At 41.2% G+C, this 26,882-nt stretch overlaps 1 protein-coding gene across 3 annotated transcripts; it reads left to right on the forward strand.

Annotated features, from left to right (window-relative positions):
* On the forward strand, positions 1–25,785 carry RRP1B (ribosomal RNA processing 1B). 3 transcript variants are annotated; one of them, XM_074159234.1, is made up of 17 exons: positions 30–212; positions 5,275–5,357; positions 6,255–6,312; positions 6,510–6,539; positions 7,032–7,117; positions 8,164–8,225; positions 10,302–10,431; positions 11,650–11,714; positions 12,264–12,424; positions 13,014–13,108; positions 14,775–14,872; positions 15,371–15,390; positions 15,781–15,906; positions 16,701–17,428; positions 19,958–20,104; positions 20,851–20,917; positions 22,040–25,785. In XM_074159234.1, the coding sequence occupies exons 1-17, from the start codon at positions 80–82 to the stop codon at positions 22,228–22,230; spliced, it is 2,280 nt and encodes a 759-aa protein (XP_074015335.1). In that variant the 5' UTR covers positions 30–79; the 3' UTR covers positions 22,231–25,785. The 3 variants fall into 3 exon arrangements, with proteins under 3 accessions (XP_074015354.1, XP_074015335.1, XP_074015344.1); XM_074159253.1 differs by lacking the exon at positions 6,510–6,539 and having other exon boundaries at positions 1–212; XM_074159243.1 differs by lacking the exon at positions 6,510–6,539 and having other exon boundaries at positions 80–212; positions 15,781–15,911; positions 16,703–17,428.
* The last annotated feature ends 1,097 nt before the right edge of the window (positions 25,786–26,882 follow it).

A 26,882-nucleotide genomic window follows, 5' to 3' on the forward strand; every position in this document is an offset into this window, starting at 1 on the left:
CGGGGGCGTTGGTGACGCCAGCGGAGGGCGCCCGGTTCTGCTTTGCGCGGCGCGGCCGGGCCGGGGCCGGGGACGGGCCATGGCTCCCGCCGCCGTGCAGCCGCCCGAGATCCAGTTCGCGCAGCGTCTGGCCGCTAACGAGAAGCGCATCCGCGACCGCGCCCTCAAAAAGCTGCGGGGCTACATCAGCGTCCGGACCCAGCGCCCCGCCGGTAGGGCCCGGCACAGCGGGGCGGCCCGGCCCGGCCCGGCCTAGCATGGCATGGCATGGCATGGCATGGCCCGGCCCGGCGCCGCCAGGGGGCGGTGGGGTTGGCGGGGCTATAGCGGCGGGGACCGAGATCGGACCGGCGGCTGGGGCCGGGGCCGGGGCCGTTAGCGTTGCGGGGGAAGCGGCGGCCGCGGCAGGGTGTGTGTGGGGAGGCACGTGTGGCGGGGAGCCGCGACCCGGGTCCTGTGCCCCGGCCCCGGCCGTTACCGCGGGGCCGCCACCTGCGGGAGCTTTGGGGTTGTTTTATGGTTTGGGGTTGGTTTGGGTTTTGTTTGTTTGTTTTTTTTTTTTCTTTTCTCTTTTTGGTTGCTTTTAATTTTTTACTTTTAGGCATCTATTTCACCACAGGGCGCCAGCAGCCCTTAGCGCAGCGGAGGGCCTTTCGGATCCTCGCCTGTGAAGTTTCCCCGCGGGCAGGCCAGGCCAGGGCACCGGCTGGGCAGGGCACCGGCTCGGGGGGCTGGAGGGAGGATCTGCATGGTCCTGGGGCCGGGGGGGGGAGAGGGTCTTGCTGGCAGCGTTGAGGTTGCCGGGATGGGAGCGGTGTAGCCCATGTGCTCATTCCCAGGAACAGGACGTAAAGGCGCTGAGCCGACCCAGACTGAACCCATGCCAGTATATGGAGCGTTGTCACGGTTTAACCCCAGCCAGCAAGTAGGTCCATGCAGCCGCTCGCTCACTCTTCCCCCCAGTAGGGCAGGGAGAAAAGAAGGGGAAAGGAAAAAAGCCTCGTGGGTTAAGGTAAAGGCAGTTTAATAGAACAGCAACTGAAAAGGAATAATAATATGGGTAAAAGAATATACAAAATAAAGTGATACAACACAAGTCACTCTCACCACCTGATGACCAGTTACCCAGCAATCCCTTCTCCCCTGGCCAACCCCCATGTATATACTGAGCATGATATCTATGGTATGGAATATTCCTTTGGCCAGCATGTCCTGTCTATGCTCCATCTATGGGAAGCTGAAAAAGTCTTGTGGACGTCACTTAGCAACAGCTAAACCAACATTGTTCTCATACTAAATCCAAAACACAGCAGTTTCTAGAAAGAAAATTAACTCTATCCCAGCTGAAAACAGGACAAACATATAATTGTATTTTCTGCTATGCTGTCTGGTGAGGTGGTGGCTGCCTGTTTCCATGACTGATATTCAGGAGCATTGGAGGGAATTGAGGAAAGCTCAGGAGTGTTTCACCACTTGTGCAATTGCAGTCGATTCTCTGTTACTCATTCAGGTTATCTGGGTTACCTGTTACCTCCACATTCATGGTATCAAAAGCTTTTTTCCAACAAGGTTTATTATCCTACTTGGAGCTATATACTGCCACCTTAGAACTAAGAGTCCAGTGAATGGGTACTTAAGTGATGACCCTGGAGGCAACTTGTGTCTAGTAATGCCAGTCTGAAGCTGTCTGCACCTGAAGGTGCCTCCTGCACACCCTCTCCCCACGGATGCAGGTTATGGGAGGTCAGTCATAGCATTGTGTGAATGCACGAATCCAGTTCAGTCAACTTTCCCGTTGGAGTGATAAGAAGCACAGAGTGTCCAAGAGATTCTGTGATGTTTCTGGACTGCTTTTTCCGGCACGCTGTGTTACAAGTTGGACACAACATGGGAGGGAAGGTGGTCATGAGCATTTGCAGAGCACTGTGTCTGACCTAGTAAACCTTCCCGCAGCATTTGGGAAACCTGTACAGAGGTTTATGCATACACACTCCTTTGGCTTTCAGGAAGCCAGCCTACACCTGGCACCCCAAGAGCTAACCTGAAACTGGAATGCTGGTTGAACCTGAGAACTTGAAAAGACACTGAGAGATATATGTTGTTTCTTCCCTTTACCCTCTTCCCGTTCCAAATAGTATTTGATCCTTTAGCCACATTTGACATGGGGAAGAGCGCACAAGAACAGCCTTACAGGGTCAGGCCAGAGAGCCAGATAGCCCATTATCCAATTTCTGACAGTTACCGTAGATCTAGGGGTTGCCTCGGGACTAGTAAGAGCAAGCAAGTGTACATTATATTCTGCTCAAGTACTTTCTGAGCCTTCAGCTATTTTCAGCTCTGGAGACTTCCTAAGCTGGACGTGGTTTCTCTGCATTCAGTAGTGCTCTGTGCGTCTCATTGCAAAGTGCAAAGATTCATTTAAGTTTGTGGAAGTAGTCTGCCAGATGGACAGGAGCACTCTAACTGAGGGAAAAGGCTGCAAGTTGAGCTAATGCCTTAGGATACTAGGAAACCACCACAGGGAAATTGTCAGTTGGTATGTGAACCTTCTGCATGTTAAAGTCAGCCCACCATGAAATGCAAATGAGTAGGAAACAAGGGTGACTAATTTCCAGAGCTCTTAGATTGACTTACTGTTATGTGCTAGTCAACCTAGAAATATTTAAACAAAGATTAACTTCTTTGTACTTGGAGAGAAAGCATTATGTTCAGGAGAGAGATTTTTTAAAGTTATTTATTAATTAGCCATTTTATATCCATCCAGTGTTCTGAGAGAGATGAGGCTCATTCGTTAGAGAACCCAGCTAGATACTCTTAACTTGAACAATTGAGAACATGCTAACTTTTGAAAGAGGTGGTGGACTTCACCTGACACTCACCTCGGTCACATGTTTCATAGGTAGGACAGGATGGCTCAGTGTGGTCTATGCTAAGGCTGAATTCAAAGTCATGCTGGGGAAACTTCTTGGAAAAACTAGAGCTTTTAATTTTCAACAAGAAGTTAAACTCTACAGAAGGCACAGAACTACTGAAGCTCTGAAGTCGTCATTGGTGCAGATGAACTTGGATGAGCACATAATTCCTTGGAAAGGGACCTTCTTTTTCTTACTAACTCAATCTTTTTGAAATCCTTACCTTGAAAGAGAAGAAGAACATGCTGTGCTAGACTTATAATAGGAGGATATATTTATGGTGACAATCAGTAAATGAAGTGGTGAAATAATAGTAAATAAAAGCAACTTTTAGTAAAAGAGGAAAGATTGCAGAATGGTTTCCTATCTGACAGAGCTGCACTTACTTGGGCCCAGATGTATAATGGGTTTATGTCATTTTCAGCGAAATGAGCCCGTGTGGATCTGGTTCTTGGAGATTACCTAGAACAGGAAAAATTGCAACAGTTTTAGTGAGAGCAATGTCAAAACAGCATAACTCCCAAACAGAAATGCCAACAAGGATTGCGTTAAAGTAGCATGTCTTCAGTGAGTGGTTGTAACATTACTAATCCAAGCTGCCGTGCTGTACATAGGGACAGAGTTACAATCCAAGCTGTAAAACCAAAATATTTCTCCAGGTAGCTTTAAGGTAAAGGCCTTCAGTTTTGCACAGTGTGGTTGCTAATACAATAGATTCAGGTTTTAGAATACCTTGCTTGAATTATTATTGTTTGCCAGGTGTGGATGGTGACAGCAGGGCACATACAGTGGAAAACCCAACCTTGAAAGTTCTCTTTGAGTGACTAGCATAAGAAACTAGCTCTAGAACGTTTTGATCAGGGTCCTTTGTCAAATGGACGAGGCCTAGGACACCGGAAAAAGCTCTCTATGTATGAAAAGCAACCCCACGGAAGTCTGTGTTCCCTAGAGAGGGAAGAACTCCTGAGCCAACTTTATAGGTAGGAGATGACATGCCCTGGACGTAGCCTAACGTCTGATCTCTCCGTAGAGGTAGCGCTGCGTGTGAGGTTAAGCCTGCTTCTGACCACTACATATATAGCATATAATTCTGTTAATAAATGTTATTAATTTTAATATCTCAATGAATATTAAATCAGTGAATCAAACTTTCATATTTAATATTACTGGCAAGTCTAAGTTAAATTCATAATTAATGCTGAATATTACTAGACATATTGCTTCCTACGTATCATTTTTGCATATTTCCTTTGCTCAGCTCTACTTCCTTTCTTTTTAACCAAGCAGGTGATTTAATTAACATGTTTACAGTTTTTTGTCTGCGTGGAGAACGGTGCAGTAGTGATAATTGCTTTCAAATTATTTGACCCCTGGAGGAGGTGCTTAATTTAGACCTAGCACTAGGTCCCAGGCTTTTTGATGGGCAGACCCCTGAAAATTTTTCAAAAGTGACAGTGATCTTTTTGGAGAAAATTTGAACTTACTGAAGATGATTACTCTTTTAATGTGATTTTTTTTTAAATTACTTGAGAGTACTTAATAGGCCATAGTTTGAAAATAGCTGTAGGTAGGTTACTGTAGCTACCTTGTAACGGTATGCCATTATAATTCTACTTCCCCGAAATGTGTTTGATGTCATGAGTAATCCAGTTTTTAAAACATTCTTGAACAACTATTATTTATAGTAAAATTTTCTTTTCCGTGTAGTATTCCCTTCTGTAATGTGTGATTTTGACTAGAATGTGAATTTTTGTAGTGTTAATAGAGAAAATACTCTTTGCTGTTAAAATTCAGATGATACTGCGCCTCTAGACTAACTATAAGGAAAGTATTTTCATTACAGTTGCTCAGACTTTTTGATTATGAATTTTAATATCAAAATAAATATGTTGACTGCTAGATGCTTATTCTATCAAAATAAGCCCCTAGTGAGGAAAAAACCTATTGGTAAACCGAGGCTTTATTTAAAAAACAAAACAAAACAAAAACCACCCCAAAATCCTTGTCAGTTATGTTTGCGGATTTGCACATCACCTCTGTTGCAAAATTAGACATGATGCCCTCTTTTAAAATACCTCTCAGACTTGGTGCTAGAAATATGCCAGAGGGATTTATCAGAATTCATCTCATCTGTGATTTCTTTGAAAGCTCAGTTACTGTGATACAAGACAGAAGCTTACTGTCATGGAATTACTGACCTATGCTAAGTTGCCTTCCAATTAGCATGCTTACGGTAGGAACCAAGATGTGCTCAAGAGAATATAACAAAAACAAAGAAAAAAGCAGGGAACAGAGGGAACTGCATGAAAACATTTTGGTAGAAATGTGGGATTTTTTCATTCAGACTTCTTATGTACCGTAGGTGGCTTCAGCCAGGATGAACTGCTAAAAGTATGGAAGGGCCTGTTCTATTGTATGTGGATGCAGGATAAACCTCTGCTACAGGTAGAGTAACTGTTTTTTATATTTGCTTGAGTGAGTCTCTTCTAAAATACACTACAGGGACATATTAATTTGGAATAGTGAAGATGACCTTAGTGAGTTTTGCTCACGCCTTTTTTTTTCCTTCCCTTGCTGCGCATATGTGGCAGGTGCAGGAGAGGTGACTAACTCTGAGCAGAAACACATGAGCAGAAACTTAAACGGTATCATGTTTGGAATCACTCTCCGAGTGGCAGGGATAGCTGTTTACCTTCCAAAAATGGAACTGAAATATATACTATTATGAAGTGTATTGATCTGGTGGAACTAGAGCACTAACAGCTGTCTGCCCTTAACTACAACTCAACATACCTGCAACCATTAGTTAGCCTTGCTTCAAAGTTTCACACTTCCTTTTCTTTCTAGTTCAGTGGCACTTCCACTACCAACTTCGTCTCTACTGCTGACTTCTGTCGACTACTACCAGTTTGTCTCCCTACTTCCAAATCTTACCCTACTCCCTGCTTGTCTGATTGCATGAACAAGCCCTATCTCACACATAGCACAGTGAGCTCCGCCTACAGTTAAGCTATATGAAAACAGTACCCCTAAAGTTTTACATCATTGGTTAATTTAAATAAATGGGATTTTTCTCCTCCTAGTTTAATTTTGTCTGCTGTCAAAAAAATGATTTGTGTAGAGATCTGATGAAGTGAACAGGACTTGATACCCTTGAATCTTCTTCAACTGACCTAATCCCAGTGGAGGGATAAGTGCAGTACTAAAGCAGCTATTAAGAAAATATTTTTCATTTTGAGGGATGTTACATGATATTTATACTACTTGCTGTTTTCTGGTTGCATGTTTAGTGAGAATACCAAGCTCTGAAACATGCTACACTAACTATTTATTTACTTCTAGGAGGAACTTGCAGACAATATCTCACAGCTTATCCATGTCATTCAGAATACAGAGGCTCGTAAGTAATATTTCATTATCTAATTCTTTGTAAGGTACTTTCATCTTTGGTGATTTTTGAGGCCACTATCATAGTGCCAGAATAGAGGAAGCCAGATAGAGCTGCTGCTTTGTTTTTCTTCTTTGATTTTTGTCCAAGTGGTGTGTGTGATTGCATTAAGGGAAGCATGAAATGCAGTTTGGTTTTGGTTGTTGCAGGGGAAGAGTTGTATCTCCAATGTGAAAAAGGTGAGACTTTGCAGGGTGGGTAGCAAAGTAAACCTGTCCCCTCGCTTTGCCATTCTGCACAGAGTTAGTTGTTCTGTGTATTTCCTCCTCAAACCCAACCTTGTTTCATGAGCTGTTAAGCACCTAGCACTTGAAATAGAGTGCTCAGTCAATGCCAAAACTTGCATGGGTAGAAATGAGTGGAGAATGGATATTTTGCTCTAACTTTTGTGTATATAACACGAAATAGATATCTAAGCTGTCCCTGTAATTACACTTGTCTTTAAAAGTAACCATGTGCCTTTTCTTGTGGTGTTCTGAAGTTTAATTGAGTTGGCCTTCTAACTCTTTCTTAAATGTGTCTTCCCATAGCTCTTTCCCTATCACTAGGCGAATCCCTAGGGAAATGCATCCCTTTCTCACATTGATTTCTCACATTGAAGTGATTTCTTGAGATATAGCAAAATAAACCTTTGTGCCAGACATGCAGATATTTTTTCTTATCTCTTACAGGACACCTGTTCATTCAGACATTTTGGCAAACTATGAACCGTGAATGGATTGGGATAGACAATCTGCGTCTTGATAAGTACTATATGGTAATACTAACTCTCTTGTAAGTCTTTTCCGCAAGAAAAGATGTGGTGATGGTGTGCTGGAAGGCAGCTTTGTCTGCACATGCATTTATGTATATTGTAAGAAAAGGCAAGTGACGATCTTCTTGACGCATTGCAAGAGATACTTGTTTTAAAGGCTTTCACTGCAAATCTAAAAGCCATCACCAGCTTATGTCAGGTTGCAAGTGGTTTCTTGTTTGCCTTCTTTTATAATGTAGTGATGTTTCTCATTGATTTCTCTGCGGAATATAAATACTGTCTCAGAGGACACTGCATCAACATCAGTTATTTAGATCAGACTGTTTAAAGACTTTTTTATGACTCTGTATAAAGTAATTGTCACTAGGCCCCCAACTTTCCACCACTAAAGTATCCACTGTAGTGCATTCAGCTATCAGAATTCATTCTACAGGAAACACTACATTAGAACAAATAGTAAAATCAGAGAAAGTAGAATCTTAAAAGACCTGCCTTTTTTACCTTTTGTAAAGAACAAGATCATGCTAATCTTCTTCTTTGAAAGCAGTTAATTGCAGTCACATTCCCTGCTGCTTTTTGTTTCTCAGTGTTAGCAGAAACCAGGTATTTCAGTAAGTGAAGTGTTTTGAGCCAGTTTAATGTAGCCATTTTACATATGGCTGTCTCTTGGTGCAAGTTTCAAGTAAATTAAATTATTGTTATCATATGCCCCATATTGTTGTCTCCAGTTTAAGCTGTGGGGTTTTTCAGACTTGGCAGCACTTAATGAAGATATCAGGGTGATGGAGCAAGAGAAAGCTGTGTAGTAAATGTGGTCATGGATTTCTCTGGGCTTAGGGTGTGAAAATAGTTTATTGTCTTTTGAGCTTCACAGCATCCTTCTGTTGCTTGGCATGATAGACAAGTCTGTCAAAATGTTCATGTGAGGAAGCTTTCCACTTTGTTGTGCTATGAAGAGGTTGACTAAGAAATCTATTCATATTACAGTCACCGTAACTCCTTTATCAGTTTTCATGAACAACATGTATAACAAATTTTGTACTTTGCAGCTCATGCGTAGGATTTTGAGGCAGTCCTTTGAAGTGCTGAAAAGAAATGAATGGGATGAAAGGTAAGCAGATTTCTGAATGTAGTTGCATCATAAAGAAGTTGCCCAATTTACCTGTATCAAACGCATTTTCATTTAATAGATCCTTTTTCTCCATAGATGGCGCTGTTATCTTAACACTAAGGCTTATTTGTTCTCCAGATCACTTACAATATGTAGTTCAGAAGCAAAGTTGGGTGTTACGCCTTAAGTAAAATACCTACTGCAGTCGATTACTCTCACATTCACTGAGGGCATTTAGTGCCTGTTCCACAGAAAGGCATTTGAGAAAGTAATCCATGTATGCTTATGCAAAATCTGAATGTAGCAGCCTGTCGTGTTATTCCAAGCAGTCGTGAAATCTAAGGGCTCCAAATTTTTAATGGGAGTTTGCTAGATCTGACTGATTTAGCCAGGAGACCTATCAATGGAATATCACCTGTGGAGAGATTAGACAGGCAACTTGCATCCCAAAAAATACAGAAAAGGAATTTTTTTGGCAGTTGTGTTTATATTTCTTCCATATTCTATAAAACTGCAAGTAATTGCAGTCATCTTGCTCTGGCTAGAGCTCTTGTGCCACTTCTAAGCTTGCTCTGTGTTTAAACTGATGAAGAGCTTTAGGTCTCTTAATTAAAAGCGCTTGATGACCTAGTGTTAAGGTTATCCTTTCTCTCTCTTGCCTTCTGAAATGTAGAATGCATATAGGCATGTTTTTGTGGAAATAGAAAGGAATGCAAAGCTAAAGTATACCCCATTCCCTCTGTTCTACCTTAATTTTGCATTGGGTAAATAACCACAGGTTGAAGAGATGAAAATGCTCCTTGACAGAACAGAAAGCATGGGAGGAGGTTTGATAAAGCCGAAGCCCTTCTTCCCCACACACATTCCCATGGCAGAGACATGGTCACCCAAACTGATCTCTGACAAGGTTTCTTACAACTTTGGCCTGCCTTTTTCCAGCTTCAGTGGAAGGATGGCCTAGAGGTGCTTCACCACTAGAGGTGGCAGTGTGGGAAAAGATCATAATTCCTTTCTTTGCAGAGTGAGGGAGCTCGGAGTGAGGGAGCCTTTCCCTCCCAGGTGGAGCCTAGAAGCTGCCTAGCATGTCTCCCATTTCTCTTTTCTTTTAAAATGCTTTTGAAGAAAGGAGTTTTAAAGTAAACCAAAATAATCTTTATTGTTTTGGAATGCTTTAAATTCTCTTTGGAACTGGAAACGTTTGTTCTGGGCAAAAATTCAGGACGTCCCACAGAACGCATGGGGAGAAAGCACGGAATATACAAAGCTTCACTTTCCTGAAAGATAGCAAGGATAGGCCTCAGAAAAAAAAAAAAAGAAAAGAAAGTCCCATGTGCTGCTTAGATGAAGCAGTGACAGCATGTCTTTTTGAGCCATGTCACTCCAGCAGTATTTGTTAGTCCTCCAGAAGTCACTAACTGAACAGAGCCACAGTCCTACTTGTACACAGCTCATTCACTTCTGGCTTGAGCTATTGGGATGGTGATTTTTTTATGCCTAGCTTAGCCCTGGATCTGTTCTTCAGTGTAATTGTTTTGCTCCAAGTGAATAACATGCTTTAACAAAAGCAAAGTCTGCACAGTTGAAAGGAGTTTGAGAAGGAGCAGTATTAAGTTTAATCCTTGGGTGTGCACCAACATGAAAATCATCTCATAAAATGGAAGGGTATGAAGTGTTTCCCTCCAGGGGTGGATGAATGCGACAGCTGTATCTTTGGAATGCCCTGCTCAGGTGGCAGAATCCCTCCTCCTACACATCAGTGATATGGCATAATAAAATTCACACCTTAATTTGGACTGAAGTTTAAAACAGTGATTTTCACCGTAGCAAATTGCGTTGAGTGGATTGTCTGATGCTACAAAATCACCTAGACTGTAAGGAGTTCTGATTATGGATGGATTTTTTAAAATTTGTTTAAAGATGTGAAAATTGATCATTTCTTACAAGTGTTGAACAGCCATCTTAAAGAACTGGTAAAACTGTGAATGACTAGTTTGTTTTCAAAGCAAATAGAACATGAGGAATTAAATATGAATATCTTGTGCTCTTTTTTTTCTCTTTTTTTTTTTTTTTTTTCAGTCTAATTGAACTACTGCTGCCACTACTAATGAAGGAAGTTATGGACCCAGAAAGCAATGCTCCCACTGGGATAAAGTTACATTTCATTGATATCTATCTGGATGAATTGGCTAAAGTTGGTGCAAAGGAGGTTAGAAAATATGTTGTCATTTTCTTCCTGGTTAATGTTAACTGTGGCATGCAGCATTTTAGAACAAATAATTTTTAGACTATGTATGTTTAAACAACTTTAAATGTAACATAGCAACATTGAATAAGCATGGAGGAAGTGAGTTATTGCAAGTTTTGCTTTTACTTCATATAGTAGTTTCTGTCAAGTTCCTGAGTACTGGAATACTGCTCCAAATTGAGGTTGGAAATAATGATAGAAAAGTTATACTGTTTTCATTTGTTTCAACAGAAGGGACTTAACATCTTTTCCCTTGTGTAAACGTGTTTGACAGTCTTTGCTTTTGCAAAAACTGTCATAAAGCCTGCTCTTTGCTGATTATGTAATACACCTAAATAGAGGAAGAACGTGAGCTTTCAAAGTTGTCGATTATTTGCCTATTGTTGGCTTCAAACGTTGTTGCTCTTACGTTGAGCAATTTACTCTCTACAACCAGTTCATTTTGTTGGTGACATCTGTGTTTCTCTGCTGTATATTGCTGTTTCAGTTGCCCTTCATTTTGGTGGGCGGTACAGTGATGCAGAGTTTTGCAGCATCTGAAAGTCTGTTACTGCAGCTGGTGCTGCTGAACTTCTTCCAGAGTATTTCTCCTGCTACTCCAGTAGGGCGAGCTGCCTGCTGCCCCACACTTCCTTCCAGGCTCCTGCTAATTTACCTCCTCTTGCTTCTGGCATGTAATACATCTCCTTGCAATGGAGGAAGCTGTTAACAGTCTTCCATTTGTATTCTTTGCAGTCAGTATTGAAAGCAATCCTGCCTGCAGCTTTTGTGGTTCTGGATTGTGGAGTGTGAGTAGTACTGTAGCTGGCAGTCCAGTTAAGAGAAACCCAGATCTTATTCATGTCTGCTACGGACCTTCTTTGTGAAAGTGCACAAAATTATTTAAGTTTTTTCTGCCTTGCATTTCTATATGTAAAATAAGAAGCTTTGTTGTGTATCTATACTCAGTAGATTAAAGCCTGCAAAACAGTCAACATTCTTATAATGATTCTAGGGAATATCTGGAATTTAGTGGTAACAAAAAGTTGCTGGATACTCCTGTCATTTGGAATTAGATAGTATAGTGAAAGACTTTGCCTTAAGTTCTTAAAGAAGATCCCCCTACACAAAATAACCAAGAAATTTGAGTGTACACATACAATATTTACTGTACTCATTTTTTTCTTTCTAATCATACAGCTCACAGCAGACCAGAATCTCAAGTTCATTGAGCCTTTCTGCAAAATTGCTGCCACATCAAAGGAGTAAGTTTTATGAAAGGATAAATAGTTTTTAAGAATTAAGAAATTCTGCATATACCACTCCACATGGTAATAAATGGATTGAAAAAGAGTCATAGTATAACTTCAGAATGTAGAGAAAGAAGGATATTTTACTAACAATATGCACAGTCATTTGAAGATAACTTGTGTTTATCAAAGCTATAGAGAGTCTTCATAGATTTGTAATAATTATATCAACCTCTGTTGGTTGGGTTTGTCTTTTTTTTTTTTTCCAAACATGCATAGAACAGCTGAGCTGGTTAGATTCTTTGTTGTTGCAGTGTAATATAGAGCAGCATATAAACATAGTGAAATTTAAGAGGGTAACATTGGCAGGACACTGAATTAAAGGATTTGTGTTTACGAAGTAGCAGGTTCACTTTCCTCATCTGGAGAGCTAGATACTCATCCGTTTTCTTCTTTCTTACCCATTTCTCCCTGTTCCCCTCAAATTTCTGTTTTTATAATGAGATGGGGAGGGTGTGTATGCTTCTGCCTTTCAGCTCTCATCTGTGCTCTCTTGTAACACAGTCGAGGTACGCTGCATGCTGTAGCCACTGGTATTTTTGAGCTCATTGTGGATCAGTCCCCCTACGCCATCGAGGACCTAATGAAAGAACTGGGTAGCAACAGCGATGAGGATGCGTCTGAAGAAGACAAACAGGAAAATGAAGAGGTGCTTAATACCACAGGTGAGGTGGAAGTTCTAAATGGCCCTGGTAACAGTTGCTAGGATTTAAAAATCTGTTTTTTTTAAAAATACATTTCTGCTCTGAACCAGTCAAACACATGTTCAAGGTATTCCAAGGATAATTGTGTTTTCCTCTCTTCCCTTCAGATGTGCTTAAACAAAGTGACTCCAAAAGAGCGTGTCACAAAAATCAGTGGTCTCTATAAAACCAGGCAGTATCAGCTTTCTGCAACAGTGCTAGATGATAACCCAGTCTGGCTTTGGCTCTTGGAAGTCCATAGCATTTTTGAGGAAGATGAGGTTTTGGCATTCTGTGGGAGTTTTAAGTTAAAAAAAAAAATATTAAAAAAAAGCTGAACAGGAAGGTTTTCAATCCAGATATATTCTGATACAGAGGCAATTTTTTAAAAGGTGCTGATAATGCTGCAGTTGTGTATTGCATAACAGTGACATAAAGTAGTTAAATCAGAGCAGGCTCACAAGATAGTATGAAGAAAAATGCATCTGATCTTCTGTCTATCGGAGTAGTGTGTGCTATCTCAGTTTGCACAAATTAAACATTAATATTCAGTCTTTTTTTTTTATAATAGCAGACAGGTGTTTGTCAAGAAAATCAGCAAAGAGCTCTGAAAAAACAGAGGATGATGACGAAAATGCTGATGACGGTATCGGGACGGTTCTGCAGGTTTGTAGCTTACTTGCTCTTACTGATACTCACCCTCTGTTTTCTTTTTTCCCAACCCTTTCAAGAGGTACAGAAGTAAAGGGTGTTAATGAGATAAACATGTTAGGAAATTTTAATCTCCTTCTCCTCTAATACAAGGTGGTATTTATGTAGTGTGTACTCTGTGAGTAGTTTATAAAAAAATAAATCCCTGTCTGAATTCTTCTTTCCTCTTTCCCATGCCTTCTTTTTTCTGCTCCTCCCTTTCTGTTTTAAGAGTTCAAAAATGTATGGTAAAAGCCAGGTCACTGTGGGTGGTAAAGCAGTCAGCATAAGTTTCATTGACAATAAGAGCAAAAGTAATGGATGATGGGATACATAGGTGAGAGGGAAATGTTGCAATTTAGGTTGTTTTTAGACCCACTTCCAGTGCAGTGTGGTGCCTTCGACAGATCCACCCATCAAACACACATGCACGTAGATACGCTTCACGCATCTGTGGCTTTTAAGCAAGAATTTGGACATGATACACTTTAAATCTGATACTTAGCTAAATATTTGCATGTGTTTTGAAGTTGGTTGGCTTCTCTCTTGAGTAAGAATTAAGAATGTTTGAGAAAGTGATACGGAGTTCAGCAGTTCTGTTAATTGATGTGCTGGAGGTGGGGAATGCCATCCAGAGGGACCTGGACAGGCTTGAGAGGTGGGCCCATGTGAACCTCATGAAGTTCAACTAGGCCAAGTACAAGGTCCTGCACATGGGTTGAGGCAATCTCAAGCACAAACGTAGGCTGAGAGAGAATGGATTGAGAGCAGCCCTGAGGAGAAGGACTTGGGGGTATTGGTGGATGAGAAGCTCAATATGAGCCGGCAATGTGCACTGGCAGCCCAGAAAGTCAACTGCATCCTGGGCTGCATCAAAAGAAGCATGACCAGCAGGTCCAGGGAAGTGATTCTGCCCCTCTACTCCTCTCTTATGAGACCCCATCGGGAGTACTGCGTCCAGCTCTGGGCCCCCCAACATAAGAAGGACATGGACCAGTTAGAGCGAGTCCAGAGGAGGGCCACAAAGATGATCAGAGGGCTGGAGCACCTCTTCTATCAAAACAGGCTGAGGCTGTTGGGGTTGTTCAGCCTGTAGAAGAGGAGGCTCTGGGGACACCTTACAGTGGCCTTCCAATACCTAAAGGGGGCCTACAGGAGAGATGTGGGGGACTCTATGAGGGAGTGGAGTGATAGGGCAAGGGGTAATGGTTTTAAACTGAAAGAGGGTAGATTTAGATTAGATACCAGGAATAAATTTTTCGCTCTGAGGGTGGTGAGGCACTGGAACAGGTTGTCCAAAGAAGCTGTGGGTGCCCCATCCCTGGAGGTGTTCAAGACCAGGCTGGATGGGGCTTTGAGCAACCTGGTCTAGTGGGAGGTGTCCCTGCCCATGGCAGGGAGGTTGGAACTAGATGATCTTTAAGGTCCTTTCCAATGTAAACCATTCTATGATCTGTAAAAGTCAGTATACATGTGTGAAGGGGGTGTATATTTCAACAGAGAAAAAATACTTTGGGTTTAAAGGAAGTGACTGTTTAAAGGATATGTGTGCTACTTGAAGTGTTGATAACAGGAGTCGCATTGGGTTATCTTGCATGAATAAGCTAACTAAGAAAAGCTGTATCATACTTTCCTCCAACAGTTTGATTATAAGGCTGTTGCTGACAAACTCTTTGAATTGGCGAGCAAGAAAAATACTCCTTCCCGTAACAGAAAGCGTCTGTACAAGCTGGTCAAAAAGTGAGTTCTGTTGAAATACACCTTGCATGTGCCTCCTTGTCCTAAACAGCTTTTACTTTGCTTTCTCACCACCTTCACTTGTCCTGGTGACAATGTCACAAGAGGAGGCATGTCTCACAGTCCTGGATAATGTGCATGAGGTGCTTTTGAAGCCTGTGCTACTGTTACTCGTTGGTACTAGACAACTGCAGCTAGCTGAGGTGTATCTGCACTGGGTGGATTTGTACTGCAGGATGTGACATCAGATTTTGTGTGATGCAAGTTACAGAAAACGGAGAAGCGTTAAATTGCTCTCTTCTCAGTACTTTCAGTGATTTGGTTTGATTTTTTGAATTTCTGAGGCAGATCTCTTCCGGAATGAGCTGTTTGTAACTTCCTGTGCAAATTATGTTGCTCTTGTTTTGACAGAACCAAGTACTGTGCTGCTAGTGTTATTATCGGTACTAAACCAGTAATACTGTTTTGTTTTTCCTTCTCTCCCTTCCTCCCCACCTCCAGGTTCCAGGATTTAGCAGAAGGTAAGGACTGAGCAGCATACAGACACAGTAGTTTCTTTCCATTAAAGGATATATAATATTCCCATACAATGTGTACTGGAAATTTTTTTTTTTTTAATGTTTATTTCAAGCATACCGTTTTGTGGCATTTTTTTAAATCTCATTAAGACACATTACATGTTTTTGGTGAAATGGCCAAATCCCCTTCACAATTTGAGCAACCCTGTACTTTGTCCTTAAATGACAGAGGATTATTTTTACTTAACTAGGAATCTCTCATATTATTTTCTTTTGGGTTGAGCGGGGAACAAGGAGTTGATTTTCTTTCTGTGGGAGTTATGCTGTATATGAACAGCATAACTGTTAATAGAACTATTAGTTTTCAGATACCTTATCCTTCCTCCTCAACAGGAATCTTCCCCCAGGATTTTCCCGAAGATGTTTCTACAGATGAAGATGATGATGAATTCAGCAGGGGAAGGCGAAAGAAAAAAGCTGTCAAGCCTTGGGAGAAAAACAAGTTGGAAAAAGTAAAAGGTAAGGCAAGATCAACCTTTGGAAGACGACAATCTGCAGTCACTTGTGTAACTTGGCAAAGTATCAGATACTGTTCTGAAGGCGGCAAACCTGTTGTTCAGGATGTGCTGATTTGTATCATGTTGCGATGAAGGTTAAATGTGAAATTAAGGTCTCTCTGATAGTGGTGGGAATTTTGTTACCAATTTTGAGGCAAGCATCACCTAAAAAATTTCAATCAAAAGCAAAACTGAAAGCAGTTGTTTGCATTGCTCCACTGAGCAGTTCCATCTACTGTAGGAAAACAGTAACATGTCAGTCTTCTTAAAATAGCATGACTGTTAAAATACAGGAATTTAGGGGTGTTTCTGGAAAGGTGTAGAGAGTTACTGAGAACCAGGTGCAAGTATCTCTAGCATCGTGGCTTATATTGACGTGGCACAAACCCAATCATACCCAGAAATATCTCACCTAACTACTGAACCCTTGAGTTGTCATTATTGTGTAATAACAACTTTTTCTAGCAATATTGCTATACAAAACAGGGTTACCACAGGGAATGGCTTAGATGTTAGCTGTGACAAGGCAAGATCAGCAAAATATTAATTAGACCAGGCATCAGAGGAATGCAATGTCCTGACCAGCTGTAATAGTAAAACTGTTGTGCTTGCTGATAGCAGGGAAACAGTACACCTATTTAAAGAAAAAAAAAAAGAAAAAAGGAAAGAAAAAAAGTAGAATATAATTCAGTTGTTGTAAGTACCTTTGTGTTTCACATCTGTGTTTCTATGGCATTCTTTTTGGGGTGGATTTAGAGGATGAACAAGAGATGTCAAGTGCGAAAGAGGCATCAGTTTCCCAGAAGAAGAGGAAAAAAAGGAAGAGGGGCAGCCCAAGTGCTGATTCTGGAACCGCTGATGGAAATTGTGAGGAGGGAATAGCTGAAACATCTGGATCTAATGTTTCTAGCCAGGGAAAGGTGCCAGAAAATAACAAGGAAAGGAAGAAAAAGAGATTGCTAGTAAATGAGGCAAATGAGACCACAAACATAGTAACTGACACCAGAGAAAACCACGGTATCTCTGCGCAGAACAGTCAAACAGACGCAGAACAGGGTAAAAAGAGTCAGTTGAAGAAAATGAATCCAAAAGTGCAAAATGTTCCTGTAAAACCAACGTGTCGGAATGGACCAGCTAATGCCAGTGAGGCAGAGGATGTCAGCCCATCTGTCACAGCGTTAACTCCTAAGGGCATGAGAAAGAAACAGAAAGCAGGGGCTGTCTTAGTGAATGGGGATACCCCTTTGCAGCAAACTGATATGAAATCCAACAAGGGGACCCTGTCAGAAGATGCAGGCTCTGAATCTGCACCCTCCAGAAAGGTCACATTGAAGACAAAGACAAAGCTAGTTGGTTTGGAAGGGATGAAAGTCTCCAGCCAGAAAGCAGCAACCTTGAAAAAGAAGAGAAAAGTAAAAGAGGTGCTAAACTCTGTCGAAGCCAATGGAGTTCTGGAGACTGCATGCAAAAAAAGCAGGAAGGTGGTACGTGTATCTCATTCTTTTTTCTGCCTTCTTCAGAAGAACTGACGGGCTCATTTTCAAATTTATATTTACCTTTCTGAGTGTGAGGTTTTATGGGCAGGCTGTGTGCTGATGTCATCATGCACTGTCACCAAAAAGAACTCACTTCCCCAGAAATCCACACCCATCACCATGGTGTTACACCCTCCTGTGCAACGACATTAAAGCCTGTGCCAGTTACTCAGCTGAAAGAACTAATCTAGCTGAAACTTGGGTTGTTAGGGTATGGGGTAGTCTTTTTTTCTTCTTTTTTTTTCTTTTTATTTGGTCTCTGGGTTAATTATTATTTTGCATTGGATCTCTGGTTGAGCTTCACAAAGGGCGTATTTTGGCAAAAGGATGAGCATAGTAGAACAGGAAGATGGAACATCCCTTTTGCAGCAGCAGCAGCCGCCACACTTAGATAAATAGAAGCTCCTTGTGAATTTGCCCACAGGAATTCCAATAGTGGCTTCTTTTGCTAGCTCACTTCTTTTAAATCTTAAACAAATTGTTAGTGCTGTGTGGGGAAAGTATTTGGGGAAAGAGTGAACAGAGAATATGACGCTGTGACCTCCAATGTCATCAATAGCTGTAAGATCACATTTAAGAATGGTCCAGTTTCTTATAAAGACAATACTGTTTTTTCACTAGGAAGGTCTGATTGTAGTCTTCTTCAAAAATTTATGTCTTGCAGTTTGGGAACAAGCTTTTTTTTTTTCCCTCTACCTCTTACCCCCATTTTCTTTTTGGCAATAAGAAGAATAGGATTAATTTTGCTCAGCAGTTTGAGAGTCAAGAAGCATTTTGCACTATACATTTTTGGTGGCATGGCTAGAAGAGAGAGTGCAGGGGTTCTTCCCTCTCCTGCCACTGATATCCTTTTAACTGCTCATTTCTTGCTTTTTCTTCTGTTGCCTAAATACTGTGTTGCATACCTCTTCCTTCTTTCTCTGTGAAAGTTTAGTTTCTCAGAAAATATGATTATGCCACCCCCATCTCTGTTTGTAAAACTTTGCTGCATCTGACCAACAGGTTCAAAGATGCATGGCAGATTCAAGATGATGTTCCTGCAAGCTTAATGGCAATTAGTTGTTGGCAGAAAATAGCATAACCACTGAGGGAAAGGCAGCAGCATGACGCCAGCATCTGTCTGTTGGCTGGCTGGCCAGTCAGCGCACGGGCTAGCGGGCCACTCTTCCCATGCGTAATTCCAAAGAAACTATAGCATTTGCTGTTTCTTGCCCAGTGCAGGTAGCCGTGTGTGTATGTGTGTGTTGAGTGAGACCAGGGGGGCAGATACAAGGAGAGAAATTTGGAAGTTGAGTCAGGAGGAGAATAAGAGTATAGGTATAAGAAAGAAGAGGGCAGGGTAAAGCTAAAATGCACAAATGTGGAGGAGATTAGGCTTTGCTAATTTTGTTTTCATTGCTTGAGAAATAACATGTTGTTTTATTTCCTGGTTTTAGTTATGTAATACTGGTCTTGTGCCCAGAAATCAGGAGGGGTGTGTTTTGATTCTTGATTCCAAAGACAACACACACCTCCAAAGAATTAGCTTCAAATATCAAGAGGGAGGAGGAGGGGGAGAAGGGGAAAAGTCAGACAAATTCAGCATTATTTCACACTTTTCTCCAGAATTCAGAAAGCTAAAAGACTTGGGCTTTTTTACTTTATGTAAAGCAGAAGTGATTATCAAATTGAAAGAGGCCATATCCCCCATATCCCCTGGACATTTTCCACAGCATGGCTGCGAACTGCTTTTGGAATTTCACATTTGTAGGTTGCTGTGAAGCGCAGCTGAGCTTCCCCTCACAGATATCTGGGGCCCATAGACAACAAGTTGGAAAGCTCTGGAGCGGTGCACCTCATTAGTAGCACTGCCAGTACACATCCTAAGAATTGCCTTGTGCTGGAGAGAAGGATTGATTTAAATGGCAATCCTCAGTATGAATCTGAAGCAGCAAACTAGTAGCAATACACAGTAGCTGGATTTCTGAGAATATAGACAGACTTCACACTCCACTTTCTTTTCTCCAAAGTCTCCGTCTTAGCCTAAAGCTGGATTTGTTCATTAGTTGCGTATCTTATGCATCTAGAGATACCACAGAGGAGATTTTGCTTAAGGGCAACGGAAAAAAAAAAATAAACACGTGCAGGAGAGGTGGGTCAATTGTAAGGCAGCCTCATGCACATGAAGAAAACATCTTTCTTTGCACTCTGACAGGCTGGGCAAATGTATTACATGTTCTTCTTTCTTTGCTTTGCAATGGCCTTCCTAGTTCAGTGCAGAGCCTACTTAAACTTCTTTTTTCAGTCATGCTAACTGCAAAACTAACTCCTGAGAGTTAACCATGATGATTAGCTTATGTGAGTACGAACAAACTGTCTCAGGTGTGCCAATATTTACAGAAGCTGTGTGTGGTAAGCTCTGAGCACTGATCACTGTACTAGGTATAGTTAACTACAGACTTTATGTACTGAGAGCTTTTTCCTTTCCCTTCTTTATAGGAAAGCAGCGCTGCTCTATCACCATTAAAGAAAAAGAAGGGAAAACCAGGAAGTGATTTTGTAAAATTTGAAAAACCAACTGTACCAAAGGGAGTATTCTTCAGGAAAGCCAGAAGCACCATCTCTTCCACCAGGTCATCCATGCAGGTAATGTGATCTCACAGATGGCAAGTCTGGGCGCAGGTCTCATCCCAATCTAACTGCCCTAGCAAAGGACATGACCTGTCTCATGCTGTCTTTTCCAGTCTGCTTTACTCTCCTAACATGGGCAGATAAAACTGAAAATGCTGTTGCATTTCCTTGTAGACAGAGTCACACGTGGCTCCAGAGTTTCAGAAAATGAGTTGTAGGCATCTTTAAAATCTCTTTGTCCCCCCTGCTTTCAAAAATACCTTTTTGTTGAAAGGACACCATTCTGAACCTGCTCGTTTTGCAAGAAAGCAAAAGCATAAACTGCCTTTCAGTCTTGCTAAGGGATGTTGAGCCTCTGTTTCTTGCAGCTTGTGGAGGCAGGCAACAGTACAGGGCTTCAAAAGACTGCCCTCTTTTCTAAACCTTTTTAACATATAATATCTTTTCAAGCCCTTTTTGCACTTTGAGGCCTGAGTGCAGTGTGGCCAGTGTATATAATACACAAATATCTTCCTGTTTATTGAATTATGTAATGAGGTTAACGAGAATATGTGATTTCTCTATAAATGGAATATTGTTTGCTTTTGGCTAGAAAAACAGTGCTGTCTTAGCAGGGGTCACTGATAGAGGATTGGGGAAGTTCTAAATCAAATGAAGGACGCAGGCTGCTTTGCCTTTGTTTTGATGGAATGTAGGTAAAAGAACTTACAGCATTGCCTCAGAAATCTTAGTTTATTTCATGTCTTTATTTTACTTTATAGCTGAACAAGCTGCAGTCGTCCAGCTCCAAAAAAGTCACATTTGGCTTGAATAAAAACATGACTGCTGGTGAGTCTAATGCATCTGTGTGTTTCTACAATCTCTCTTGTAGCTGAGAAAAGGGGAAGCTGTACACACTGATAAACACCTAAACTCTTCAACTCTCTGAAACAGGATAATTCTGATCCCTTTCTTGTCTCAATATTTGCATATAGTTTATAAACCATCCTCAAGTTCCTGTCCAGAGGAGATGATAAAGTTTAGGACGTTCATCCCAACAGCTAGACTTGCCTGATTCCAGGGTGCTGCATTACTGGCTTGCAGAAGGAACCTTATGGATAGAAAATAGTGCAGCAGAGTGATGGGCTCTCCCTTCGGAACTGCCTATTCTGTAGGGCACCTCTAAGGGAAACATATGCATTTCAGAGTCTTCATTACTCACTTCTGTTTCCTAGGACAAAGGTGCTGATATGCTGATGAGCTCGGGCTGTTTAATAGCAGAGTTTCAGTTTCACCTTGGCTGCCTGTGGTTTATTAATGGTAATGAGTAGATAAATGTCAGTTCCCTTCTGGATCCCATTTGTAAGCAGAGAGTGTTTTCCCTGTTAAATAAATGTCTTGCTCCATAGCATAAAAGCTTATTCCATGTATTAATTTTGCATTTTTTTTTAACTCTCTGAGATGTGCTATAGGCCAAGTTCAAATGGAGAATAGTGGGTTTAGATATATATATATATATCTCTGTGTTAATATAACATGGCTGCACAAAGAGAAATAAATGCCTACCTGTCAGCAGAAGGGATAACGATAAGTCTCTAGAGCAGTGCTGTTTAACAGTCAGAGTAGACCCACTTCTTGCCCCTTGTCATCTTTTAAACTGAAGTCTGGTGTTCTTCAGGATAGCTGGAACACTTGTTTCTGAGGAGTAGGCCCAGAGTCTCCAGTGACCTGTGAAACCATGGGGGTTTCACAGCCTCCCTGTGCAACAGACCCCATTCTCAAAGGGACTCTGCTAAGAGTTCCACCACCATATCTCCATTTTTTCTGCAGTCTTAGGCTTCTTAGGTCCTTAGTGATAGACTTAAAGATCTAAGGCAGACTTCCAGGGCTGGGCAATTCCACAGTTGATTGATAGACCCTGTTATTCCAGGAGTTGTATTTCTTTTAACTTGTTTGCTTGTTTTTCAACAGAGTTTAAGAAGACCGACAAAAGTATATTAGTGAGCCCAGAAGGACCCTCCCGTGTGGCTTTCAATCCTGAACAGAAACCCCGCCACGGGGTGCTGAAGTCACCCACAGGTACCCCAGCAGGACAGCCTCAAACAAAGAAACCATTTACTATAGCGGCAAAGAAAAGACCAACTGCTATGGGCTTCTTTTAAACCAACAGATGTGGCCTACTTTTGTACAGGACATTTTGCTACCCTAGAATGTTCTCTGGAGGTATTTTGAACTTCTGTATTTTTTTAAGTTAATACAAATTGTATATACAAAATTCTGATTGTGACCTGGGTCATTGCTATTTTGACACCGCTTCAGCTGTATCTTGAAATACTTGTTTTTTGTATTTACAGAAAAGAAACAAAATCCAATCTCTGCTCAGGTTTGGTCTCCAAAAAGTATGGTCTCTGCCCATGTCATTCCCGAGAGACTTGTTGGTTTAATTAAGGAATGTTCAGGGTTTGATTGTTCCGGTGATGTTTTTTTTTTTCTTGAGCCAGTTTAAGAATACTTGTACTTCATGCTATTAAACTGTCTTTCATTGGGCTTAAAATGGAAAAAGACAATGTAGATTTTAAACCTCCTAGTTCATGTATTTTAAAATTTTACCCCATCATTTTTTGTGTGTCACCCTTGGCATCCTGTTAATTCTTCTTCTGGAAATAACGATTACCTCACATCTCTAATAACAGCTGGACTTGGGTAGCTTTACAGGTAGGAAGCAAGCTTTCCCTGGGATAAGAAATGCCTAGCTGCTCAAGTGGTCACTGTTACAAATAAACCTTCACAGCTGGTTGCCTGCTGAGTTGGGAACAGTCGCCACATTATTTTCAGTAACACAAGTGCCAAAGCTGGCTTACGCTTGTCATATCGTAAGCTGGCTCCTTCTATTTAATGTAAGCGAACTAATGCTCTCACACAGGAGAAACCTTTGATGTTTGCAGGTCTTCTCCCCAGCCCCCACTGCTGTCTTTCCTGAAGGTCTGACAAGACTCCTCGTTTTCTACTTTAGCAGCCAGTGTCACCACATTTTACCAGAACTCGGATCTCATTCAGTGAATGAACCTCGGATTGTCCTAAAGAGAGCTTGATCGGTGTAGTGTGTCTTTGGTTAGGACACACATCTCTCTAAAAGCTTTGGTGCCTCTCAATACACGGTAAAACTGCACAGCCCAGACAGCTTGGTTTTGGTTTTGATGTAGAACCAGAAGAATTCTTTCCGCAGCATTTCCTTGTGTTAAGTTTTTATTTGGATATTTTATTACTACTATGCATGTCTTGTTTTTTCTTTGCTGCTTTGGTAAAGAATGCGGTGTACTGCTGTGAGAGACCATTAATGTATTCTGAGGGGAAACTGTGAGGAAGGGGAGAGCAAATGAAAATAAAAACGTTTTTGATATGGTTGGAAGATTTTAAATCTTTCTTTGAAAGTTTTGCTTACATTAGAGCTCAGCTTCAAAGCACAACCTGGTGCCAAAGCAAAGCTATTCATGAAGCTTCCCACCAGTTACTTCTGTGATCCTATAGAAGAGAGGGTGGGTCTGCTTCATTACCTTGTCTTATGGTAACTGGTAAACATTTGGCTAATTCAGCCAGCAAAAGTACATTTTGTGATATAATATATTTGCATAATTCAATACTACTTTTTTCCAGTCTTGATGCTGACCTCTGCCAGATCACTCCCCATAAGCAACTGGAGTGAAACTGCTCTTTCATGGCTCATCTAGAATTTCTTCAAAATACTTGTGTCCTTGTAGATTGCTGGTTGGTCTCAGTTGCTCAATTCTAATCTGTGCCAGTTCTTGCACTAAGTTTGTGACAGTCCATGGCTTGTGGTACTGCCAGAAAGTCATTTTGCTCATCTTTTCTCATTTAAAATAAAGGACTGCATTTTATTTGGTTTTGTTTTAATTTGTATTTGTTTGGCTGATCAGTAAAGAACTCTGGAGAATACATCTGTTAACTTGCTGTTTGAGCAACTGTTGTTCATTTATATTTCAAAAAAAATCTCATTGTATATTAGCATAATGCATTTTTTTGACAAAATGATGGTAAGTAGGATTTAAGAAAGGCTGTTTGATATGTTGTACTGTTTATCTTGTACTGTGGGTGAGAAGTCTCTTGTGGAATATGCATAAAAGCATTTGTATGTGCATGGTTGTTAATGCATTAGGTTGAAGATGCCATATTCCTCCAGGGATATAGATGCAAACAATCAGTAGGTGGATCTGGTGTGCACAGAAAAATCCAGGATCAGGATGCATTGAGGTTTGGTTTTGTTTGGTTTTAATACATATAACCTATTACGGAAATGTATTTAAATGGTTGTCTGGATCTTTTTCTATTGGTTGCGGATCCATTGAACCTGTTGCTTGTCCAAATATATTGTTTGCCCACAGTGCTAAATGGAGAGGGCAAAAATGGCAGTCGTTTTTTTATCAAATAATTTAGTGATGTGATTGCTTGTTGGGATTCACGCATAATCCATCTGTGCCATGAAACCGGTGGAATGTTTTGTAAATATGCATACGGCATGTGTATTGTCTTCAGTGGTGTCTGGAATTTCATTCAGGACTTTACAAACATAAGCCAACCGCTGTCAATGCAGTTTAATCAGCATTGTTGGGTTAAATTGAATACATTACCCAAAATCATAGAATCATAGAATGGTTACAGTTGGAAGGGACCTTAAAGATCATCCAGTTCCAACCCCCTTGCCATGGGCAGGGACACCTCCACTAGAGCAGGTTGCTCAAAGCCCCATCCAGCCTGGCCTTGAACACTTCCAGGGATGGGGCATCCACAACCTCCCTGGGCAACCTGTTCCAGTGCCTCACCACCCTCACAGGAAATAATTTCTTCCTAATATCTAATCTAAATCTCCCCTCTTCCAATTTAAAACCGTTACCCCTTGTCCTGTCACTACATCTCCTGACCCTCTCCAGCTCTCCTGTAGGCTCCCTTCAGATATTGGAAGGCTGCTATGAGGTCTCCCTGGACCCTTCTCTTCTCCAGGCTGAACAACCCCAGCTCTCTCAGCCTGTCTTCATATGAGAGGTGCTCCATCCCTCTGATCGTCTTGGATGATATTTGGATAGTGACAATTCCGATAAATGTTGAAGATAGAAAAAGGAGAAATAAATGTGACATCTGGGATATCCACTGCACAGACACAATGGTACTGTAAGGAGAGATGTATTGATAGGAAAAGAGAAAAGAAAAACTGATCTGACTTGCTTGATATCGCTTCATAGGTTTTTTCATAGTGTTATTCCAGCTCTGCAGCTGCCAGTCATGCTGTGAGTCAAAGTTAATGTGGCATACCTTTTAAAGGACAGTATTTTGTAATCATTGTCTCTACATTTTTGTTATAAATCTGATCAACTTTGTACTTCTCAAGCTCTAATAGTTTATAATTCTTTATAGCTTCAGGAGAATTCAAAAGCACAAAATGAATTCAGCAAGGCAAAAAGTTGAAATTATATTTACATTATTTGGTATACAAGATCTTTTATAGTCTATCAAAGCTATGTGACTTGGAAAGCATCAAATACCCTTTTTGTCATTTATTTCCTGTGCTTAGACTTAATTACAGGCAGAAAAAAAACAACCCATCTGTCATTTTATGTACCTCTGCAACAGCATTGTTAATACAAGTACAGTGTCTAAGCATTACATCATTTAGTCTGGTCCAATAAACCATCTTTTTTTTGTGGACATTGTATTTTGGGAAAATCTGTAAATTTGGGGAGTGGGAGATGGGAGGGTAGCACCTGGGGGAACACTTGAAAGTACAAACTGCTTGCATGTGTGCATGTGCTCTCTCTCCTTTTAATGTATTTTATTTTTATTGTATAAATAGCCAAACCTGATGAAGACTGAGACACCTGTCAGAAATGAGTAGGGTTGTGATAGGATACACCCATTCATACAGCTTGAGCTTCTGACCTTTCTAATTGGGCCACAGAGTAGATACCAGCAGCTGAAAGATTGCTCAGGAGAAACAAGTAGATCACAGGCTGTCATTCCTTGACAATTAAAATTGTTAATTGAAGTGATAACATGGCGAGATGTGTATTTCAAAGGTTGTATCGTTGTGCAGATGCCAAAGTAGGTATGAGGTGGACACTGTGAAAGCTGTTCCCTTATCTGTTAGCAGCAGCACGCCATATGGAGTTCCGTACACACAGGAATCCCACACGGAGTGCTGCGCCTCAGGTACTGACAGGCCCTGTAACTGCGCAGGGTCAACTAAAAAAAATTAATCATGCTCTCTTGACAGGCACAGAATTTTCAGAAATGCAAAACACTTTATTCTGACAAAGGGAAGTGACCTATCCGCAGCAGTGGCACTAGTAAAATTAAAATATAAATCCTCAGGTAAAATGAAAACAGATTTCCTTCAGAACAACGTTCTGTAAAAGTGGCATTCTTCTTACATGTTCAAAATAATTCACACATCTAAGTTTCTAGATGGTAGTATGCATTGACAGTGTTGAAGACCATAGTGGTAGCATATTAAATTAAAGTAAATTAAGTGCTGCCTGTGTTTTTATTATACATGTCAGGTGGAAATCCCCATTTGTAGTTTAGCTGTGGGGCCAAGATATGACTTAACTGCAGTACCTCATGCCACCTTCACACCATGGAGGATCTTAGTGACTCTGGTGGAGTGCTGTACAGCAAAATTTGTGATGCCTGCCCTGAACACACTCCAAGGGGTTGTTGTAAGATTCGGTGCCCCTCGTGGTTCCTCACGGGATCCATGCGAGCAGGTTGGACCTGGACTGGCATTTCAGTGACTCATCCCGGC

This window comes from Numenius arquata, chromosome 1 (genome assembly GCF_964106895.1).
Source record: "Numenius arquata chromosome 1, bNumArq3.hap1.1, whole genome shotgun sequence".
In the NCBI taxonomy this organism is placed as follows: domain Eukaryota; kingdom Metazoa; phylum Chordata; class Aves; order Charadriiformes; family Scolopacidae; genus Numenius; species Numenius arquata.

What these genes read in the sequence shown, in the direction of transcription:
- RRP1B (XM_074159234.1), top strand. Translation starts at nt 80, where the DNA reads ATGGCTCCCGCCGCCGTGCAGCCGCCCGAGATCCAGTTCGCGCAGCGT. An exon ending in CCGGACCCAGCGCCCCGCCG is followed by an intron (nt 213 to 5,274) that starts GTAGGGCCCGGC and finishes TATGTACCGTAG; the next exon opens with GTGGCTTCAGCCAGGATGAA. An exon ending in ATTGCTGCCACATCAAAGGA is followed by an intron (nt 11,715 to 12,263) that starts GTAAGTTTTATG and finishes CTTGTAACACAG; the next exon opens with TCGAGGTACGCTGCATGCTG.